At 36.7% G+C, this 8,392-nt stretch overlaps 1 protein-coding gene and 1 long non-coding RNA gene across 2 annotated transcripts in view; one reads left to right on the top strand and one right to left on the bottom strand.

The window, feature by feature from the left end:
* Nucleotides 1–7,088, bottom strand: part of LOC109309951 — a 13,343-nt gene extending 6,255 nt beyond the window's left edge. Inside the window, exon 1 of the long non-coding RNA XR_002101094.1 lies at nt 6,864–7,088. This is a non-coding gene — a long non-coding RNA (uncharacterized LOC109309951). The remainder of the gene's footprint in view (nt 1–6,863) is intronic.
* DOCK2 (dedicator of cytokinesis 2) overlaps nt 1–8,392 on the top strand; it is a 519,632-nt gene that overhangs the window by 327,198 nt on the left and 184,042 nt on the right. The window contains exon 28 of the mRNA XM_019534715.1: nt 8,023–8,121. Coding sequence (XP_019390260.1) covers nt 8,023–8,121 — 99 coding nt within the window. The remainder of the gene's footprint in view (nt 1–8,022; nt 8,122–8,392) is intronic.

Here is an 8,392-nt window from a genome sequence, read left to right as displayed (position 1 = left end):
ACCATCCACCCACTTCTATAGTCTGTCTAAATCTAATTGCAGCCTCTCTCTCCCTTTGAGCATGCCTACCTCTCCCCACATTTTGGTGTCATTGGCAAACTTGGACAATGTGTTTTCCACCCCCTCGTCCAAGTCGCTGATGAAGATGTTGAACAGTGTAGGCCCCAGGACTGAGCCCTGGGGGACCCCACTATTCACATCCCACCAGGTTGAGTATGACACATCCACCACCACTCTCTGGGTGCGCCCCATCAGCCAATTTTTGACCCATCCAACTGTGTAGACTTCAATGCCACAGTCACTCAGTTTATTAATGAGAATGGGGTGTGAGAGAGTGTCAAAGGCCTTCTTAAAGTCCAGAAAGACTACCTCTATGGCGACACCATCATCCATGGATTTAGTTACCTGGTCATAAAAGGCCATCAGGTTGGTCTGGCAGGGCCTGCCTTTGATGAACCCATGTTGATTTCCCCTGGGCATGATCTCCCCTGCTGGCCCCTCACAGATGTGATTCTTGATAATTTTTTCAAGGATTTTCCCCAAGACTGATTTGAGGCGGATGGGCCTATAGTTTCCTGGGTCCTCCTTTCTCCCTTTCTTATAACTAACATTAGTTAGTTTCCAGTCTCTGGGCACCTGGCCCATGGACCATGATTGCTCGTACAGCCGGGCCAAGCGTCTGGCTTTTTGAATGTCTGTCCCTTGACCTGGGAGAAATGCTACCCTTTCTTCAGCAGGAATTTAACTACACTGGTGCTACGATGAAGACAGTTTAGGCATTTTGTCATGAAAACCTGTGGACTGCAGTGAGTTATGCAAGCCTTCATGGCACATTGCTAAAAATGCCTTTACCTTTTGATAGCATGAGAGCATGCTCTGCTGCTAAGTGTCTGCTTTTGGTCATAGAGTAGAAAAGGCTTTGGTAAATTCCTTGGGAATAGCTGTGGAAAATCCTCCTAAATTATGCCTAATGTAGTTGGTGTTGTGCAGTGGATAACATAATTGTCAGGAAAAAATATAAATTGAGCCCAGTTTTCTTTGTATGAACATTAAAAGTACATTTTAAGTGTGAAGCTCCCATTCACTTGGGAGTAGAAGCCCCATGCACTGATTTGACAAGTCAAGCTTTTTATTAAGTCTGTCTCTGTGCATGCACTCCATGTTTTTTTTAATTTCATTTTGCCTTCTGTTGTCACCACTGTGTGTAGCTTGAAAAGAATAATCAATTTAAGGGTTTGTTTGATTTTAGTTTTTGGTCCTTATAATAACTGCAGAGCAACTGTAGATGATTACTCAGAGATGCTACCTTAAGCTTGTTTATGTAATCACATCTTTATTCCTGTGTATTACATAAGCAAAGATACATTGTCCAACTGTACATGGACTCTGCTGCTGACTTCCCTTTTCCCCCACTGTTGTTTCACTTTGTACCAGATGGTCAGCTGTTTCCTCTTGGCTCTTTGCTGCTGTTACCTTTATTACTGAAAATCTGTTCCAGCTCACTGTTATTGTTTCTTCCCTCTTCAAACTCTTAGATCAGTTTCCAATCCGTTTCCCTACAAGAGACTAATCATATTTAGCTAGAGGAAAATTATTTTAAATTTGCACTGAAATACACCAGGATTGGGAACATTTAATGAAGTTTCTTTCCAGACCTGATCTATATTTGAGCTTTTAATTTTTTTCTGAAGAATGTGCCGTCTTTAATTCAAAAGTGAGTATAGTTGGGGTGCAGTCATGGCAAAAAGAATAATCCATGTCCATGCCGGCCTGCCTTCAGCAATATGAAATAGGTGTATAGAATCACAACTTGGAACAAAAAGCTCATGTGAACTTAGCTTACTGCTGAACTCAGAGATTTTGAAATTGTCGAAGTGATGTTGAGACCTGAAGAAGATAGCTTTGCATTTGAAAGCTTGGCTAAGTCTGTCCCAACCAGGTGGTGGGTCCAATAAAAACATCACCCAAGAAAATCCTCGCTTCTCAAATTTTGAAAAAGCATCAAAAGGAAAGTTTTTAACTGTATTGGGATCTAAAGTTCATTCCAGGAAGTGGGAGAGCCTGGAAGATGAATTCAAATGTGGGAGAAGGAAGTGATGGTAGTGGAGCACATAGTAGGTTGTGGTGAGACAAGAAATTGGAGCAGACCAGTAAGCCAGCGTGAAGTTATTGTCATTGAATTTTGAAGTGAAAGCATCAATATGAAGTAGTAGATGAAAAGAAACCAATGGAGAGATTTGAACTGTGACCAGTTGTGGCCCAAGCAGTATCTCATCTGATTTTTGCTGCTGTGATATGAACTGCCTGAAGTGGAAGCCTTGCAGTGAAACTTCAAATGATTACTCATTGTGAAAGGTTGCTGGAAAGTAGATAGCATAATCTGCCTACATGGGTGTGCATCTCCTAAAGAAATGGACCAAGGGAGATGTTATCCTAAGACTTCAGTGACAGATGTTACTTTTAGGAGTCAGGACATAATCAGGCCTAGTGAATAAACTTAAGTGATACATCACAGAACATACTGATTCTTGTTAGATAACTGAGAAAATGTTATGTGCCCAAGAAGAAATGCAAAATTCTAAAACCCGAGGTTCAGAGATGATACCTGTTCTTAGACAAACTACAAAATTGCAAAAAAGTATCTTTTTCTGCAAGCTTTTTGGCACACACGTCCTCCCTCAAGCTCAGGGAAAATTAAAGATGGTAAAAAGTCCCCCTAGATAGAAAATAAACTTAATTTTTGCACAGAGGAAGCTGAAGGTGGAAGTCTGTTCGTCTGGGTCCAAGAGCATTCCACCACTGATCATGTCACAGAAGTCATAGATTGGGAGGAATGAAGGTGAGTTTGGTGGAAAATGTGTGGGAATATGAATCAAGTAATAGTTTAGACCGTACTGACAATATGCTGAAACATCAAGAGGAATTTTAAGAAGGCTTGTGTCATGCCTTAATACTTCTGTAACTAGGAGAAAATGGCATAGTAACACTAGCTTCATGAGTCTTCAAAGAGAACAGTTCTGAGAAGGATTTAATTGTATACGTTTTAAGAGTACTTGAAATCTCAGAGAGGGTGCTTATACACTCATTTAATTTCCATTGTAAAATCACATGACTATATTTTCCTAGTAATTAACCTATTTTTAGACAGCTGTCCTGTTATGCTTAACTAAAAGAAGAAAGCACTAGGCATTACATACAATTTAAAGAAAATAGTGGAACAAAAATAAAGCAATCATGGATTTTTTAAAATTAGAAACTAAAAATGTGCAAATAGAGTATTTAGGCTTCCGTTCAATCATCTATGAAAGGCAGAAAGATGAGCCCAGTGAACTATAAAACATCAAACATAAATGAAAAAATAAAATCTCACAACTACTGTATCAGATGACAGGTCTTTATTTCCCGTAAAATAATGATTAGTAAGAAACATTCATTGACAAGCCATGACAACAGTACGTGGGATGGATCGGATTCTAAATTTCAAGCACAGCGTACACATTTGATGAACACACCAGCTTGTTGCATAACTGCCAGTTACAGTGTTTATATTTTTGGTTTAGGCTTTTACACCCAAGCAGAGTGCCGTACACATGACAGCATATCTTTGTGGTGAATTGTATTCCTCTAGGAAGAGACAGAACTTCCACAAGAATATGTGATCAGCCACTTCAAATTCAGCTTATTCCCTTTTCAGCTCAAACTGCTGCTGTTCAGTGTTTTGCATAATATGGTAAAGAAATATTTTGTTACCATCTGTATCAAGAGATACAGATGCTAGATTTTTTGAGGAGACATTATGTTTTTCTGAGGCACTGTAAACATTACCGCTCATGCCAAAAAACCTTCAAACCACTCTCATTTGCAATGGTATCATATAGTACCCTCCATAGCTTTCATTTCTAATATTTGTCATTTTGTTCTGTGCTCATGACCCTAAGAAGGTGAGGTTATTCATCAGTTTCATGAATACAACCAGGAGGTTGTTCTCTTTTGTATTACTATGTTATCACAGAATAGAAATTGCTAATGTGTTGGTGATTTCTAACATTCTGGGTAGCATTCATATTATACAAAAAATGGGGGGGTTGCGTATTTTAATGATAATGATGACCTTATTTACATATCACTTCCCGCCTAGACGTCTCTAAAACAGCTCTTCAAACCTTGAAAACTATGGATCATAGTTTTTTTTACCTGCTTCATTAAATTAGAGAACTTCTGATTTACAGTGTGAAAGTGAGTCAAGAATCAAACCCTATGTATAATGTGATATTTTTACTCTACTGACTGACATGCTGCTGCTGCCTCTGGGGAAAACTCTATAATACATTGACAAAGCGTAAAAAATGGGAACTACTGTTGTTGCAATTTTAGTCTACTGGTTAGGGCTGCACACATACTGTTTACTATTTATACTTACTTTAAACCTTTAAATATTCTGCTATGTACAGATGTAATGAAAATAATTGAGCAAAGTAGAAAATACCGGACAAGTGTTTTTAACTCTTGGCTTTCCAATGCCTTTGAATGATCAGCTTCCATCAATGGTTGAATTTCATTTTGTTTGCTTGTATTAGTGTGTATGTGGTTTATGCATACTTAAATTTGGGGCATAGATTATACAGTGCTATAATACTGGTAAGTTGGCCACTCAGAACAAATACCATCTTTGTTCACTCCTCTAGCATTCATGAAAATTACTCCCAGTGTAACAAGCTGAATACTTAACTGATACCAGGTTAATAATAACACTATTCCTTTCTCTAGTACATGCATGTGTGTTATTAATTCTTGTGGTTCTCGTACATTATTTGAAGTTACTACGGCAACCTGTCACCATCTGGTATTATAAAGTATGCTGGGATTTGGGTTGCTAGGTGCTGAAGTTTGTTGCCTTTCTCATGCAGCCCTGATATTTTCATTGTGCTGCTGTTCCCATTAGCTTTGCACACACAGCTTGATTGCAGTGACTAATAGGGATAGGTCAAGTAGATACCTCCCTTTTTGCCCCTATAAAGTTTTACAAAGTTTTATTTGTTTTTCTGGCTGCTTGGGTTATGGCTGCTCATACATTTTATTTACACTTTAGAGATTATCATTTCCTTTTGGTTGAGATTTTTCAGTATTTATACTAATTCCAGGAGACAAATATTAGAAATATTTGAAGTTGGATGGATCTATCATCACTTTTTTCAGTGGTCAGGAGTTTCGAGCATTTGCTGGAAGAGTGAGTTTGCTTATCTGTATCTCACTTTTATTTGACATCCTACTTACTCTGTGTTCCTGCTAATGCTAATAAGCACAGTATTCCAGCATATACCTCATATTCCCTCATCTACCTCAGAACACTGCTGTAATTCATTTTTCCAAAAACTGCCAGTCATTTGGGTTATAGTCTCAGTGAGGCGTTAAGATATTTCTGTCCAGGTAGGCACATTTTTATTTGGACCTTTTAATAATAGGACTTTATTCCAAACAGAATTCTGTTTAATACTTTTAAAAATATTCCCTCATCAATCAAGTGTTTACAGTAATCACACTTATTGTTACACATGTTGGACCTAGTTTTAATCATGCATCTGTCTGCTGTGATTCATTAGATGCATCTTAACAAGCCCATGTACAGTTTAAATGACTTGTCAAGTTGTACTCTCTTTCCTTTCCCTCCTTTTTGGGGGGGCATTTAAATATTCTGATCTCTCCATACTACGTGCCTTTTTAAAAGCAATTTAGTCAGGCAACTAGCATGTTTGCAGAAGGTGCCTGACTATGAATGTCTAATTCCCAGGTTGTAAATATACGAAGTGAACTTAAAAACTGATTGATGGCTTGCATGTATTTTTAGGTAGTTAATGCTTCTTACCTCCTGTACTGTAAGTATTTAAAGAGTGTAGGATAATATTCTTGCATACATATTGAAATTCCAGATTTCGTTGACAGAACTGTCATCTTTAAGTATATGAAGTTCTAGCTGTGAGAATAATGATGTTGAGAGTATCAGGTCAGTTGTGAAATAAGAGGTTGTATGTGAGAAGTCTGTGTTTATTGCTGGCTTTTGAGGAAGGGAAGGGAAGAAGTTTTAAATTAGAAAGAGAACACGTAGATAATAGCCAAGATTGTTACATGATGATTAAAGATCAAACTGGAATAAAGTTAATATATTGCCTGACTCAACATGATATGGTTGGAGGTAGAATTCTTGACAGCAAATTTGCTCAATTGTCACTTTTCATTTAATATATTAGTCAGTCACATTGCTGTGAAATATGACAGGTTTGCTCTAGAAACTAGCCAGCAAAATTGTGATGATACTTATTGATGGCAGAACTGTTTTTATTAAACAAAATATGTTATGTGTTAATTTTCACAATTTCCAAACAGTTACTAAGAATATATACTCATGCAGAACTGTAACACTAGATACTGCTACGCAGATCCAAAGTTGATTTCAACAAACAAACAAACAAACATTCTTGAAGTCATCTAAGCCAAATGACATTTGTACATCTATCAGAGACCTGTAAAAAGACATTGTTAATCTCAGCAAATGATAACTTAAAAAAAGCGGGTGATCATTCTGTAGTATCTTTTAAAGCATTTTAAAGAGGAAAATACAAGATATGCTTTTTTTGCGTAATACTCCTTAACTTGTATTATCATTTTTTTTTCAAAATTAAAATAAAGGTACTAGAAAAAAAGTCTCCACTGCATTCATTATGTATAGCTTACTACTCCTGCCAGTTGTAAATTTAAAAGTGCAAAGAGACTTATTTGAGCAATACCTATGAAATAAACTACTATAGGATTGAAAATCAGCATTTCCTTTTAGAAGACCATCAATAACCAAAATTAAAAACCCTTACCTGAAAGCTTTGGGATTACCAGCAGAAAATGTATCTTCTTAGTCTTATGTAGTAGGCAAGGCTCTGACTAGCACTAATGTTACTCCAAAAAAATGTTTAATAAGTCCTTAATATTGTAATTTTCTCTGTTTATATGCAAGAAGTATACTGGGTCTGCTCACGTAGGAATAAATAAAAAAAAGCAGTACAAACTGAACAGCAGCTACCATATGAAAGTAAAAGACCTCTAGTGGCCATAACCTGAAGTTAAAAAAGGCTTCCTTTTCTGTAAGTGGTAGACAAAATGGTTGGGTACGGCAAACTGAAGCTGATATTTTTCAATGATATGTGACCTTCTTGAATTCATAACTGTAATAAAGTAGAGAGAGAGTCAGGAGTAAAACAGAAATCTGATTCCTAAAACCCATGGCAAGTTAGAAATTGACTTCTGGCTGAAAAGATCAGGGACTGACTTGGATTGCTGATAAATCAATTTAAGTAAAAGTTTTAAGTAAATCCATTGGAGAGCAGTTATTTTTCATCCGTGCCTTTGCTTTGTATGTTTTTCCTTTAGCAAAATTCACAGAGTATTTTGAGCTGCTTCATTATAGAAAGGATTATCACAACTTTAGAAAGATAAAAAGTATTACTAGGAGGAGATACTGTATTCCTTAAAGAAAGCTCCAGTCATTTAACTCATCATTATAAGCTTTGACAGATAAGTATTTTTCACCATCAGTAAACTGAAAAGGAAGACAAGACTTTCATTTCTGTGTTACGATCCAGAGGAATATAGTGTTCCTTTCTGGGAAAAAAAAAAAAAAAAGCAACATTTTAAAAGGATGAAAGCAATAGGATTTTTAAGAAATGTGTTAAGTTCTATAATAGTTTCTTGAAAAAGCCTAAAGAATTCAAAGGAGTATAGTATCCTTATTTTGCATTTTGTCTTTCCTGCACAATTATGTAACAATGGTAAAGTAATTATGATGATTGGAAAGAATTTCATAGCATTTTTTATTATCTATGAATTTGTAATGGAAAAATCCTGTGGACTATCACACTCACTTTAGGAATCTTAAACTAGTACTAAGACAGGTCCTGAATAAAGTTAAATTATTTTGATTATATCATCTATTGCATGGATGTTGATTTCCTTATTGTTAATTTCTTTTTGTTTTAGAGTCATTTTGTGGCATGTATGACAGCAATATTAAGCCAAATGGACAACCAGCATTACTCCTTTTACATTGAAACCTTTCAGACAAGTTCAGAACTGGTGGTGAGTACAAAGCAACTCAACAAATAACTATTAACATATTTCATAGATTTCTAGAGTCAGAAGGGACCTGGTAGATCATCGGGTCCAACCCCATGCTCCAGGCAGGAAAGAGCGCTGGTGTTATGTAACCCCAGCCAGATACTTGTCTAATCTCCTCTTGAACACCACCAGGGTAAGGGAAAGCACCACCTACCTTGGAAGCCCATTTCATATTTTGGCAACCCTCACCGTAAAGAATTTCTTCTTTATGTCCAATCCAAATCTGTTCTTC

Source organism: Crocodylus porosus, unplaced genomic scaffold, assembly GCF_001723895.1.
Source record: "Crocodylus porosus isolate Cpor-Errol unplaced genomic scaffold, CroPor_comp1, whole genome shotgun sequence".
NCBI classification, from domain to species: domain Eukaryota; kingdom Metazoa; phylum Chordata; order Crocodylia; family Crocodylidae; genus Crocodylus; species Crocodylus porosus.
Note: the sequence above shows the minus strand (reverse complement) of the source record. Positions and strands in the feature narration are given on the sequence as shown.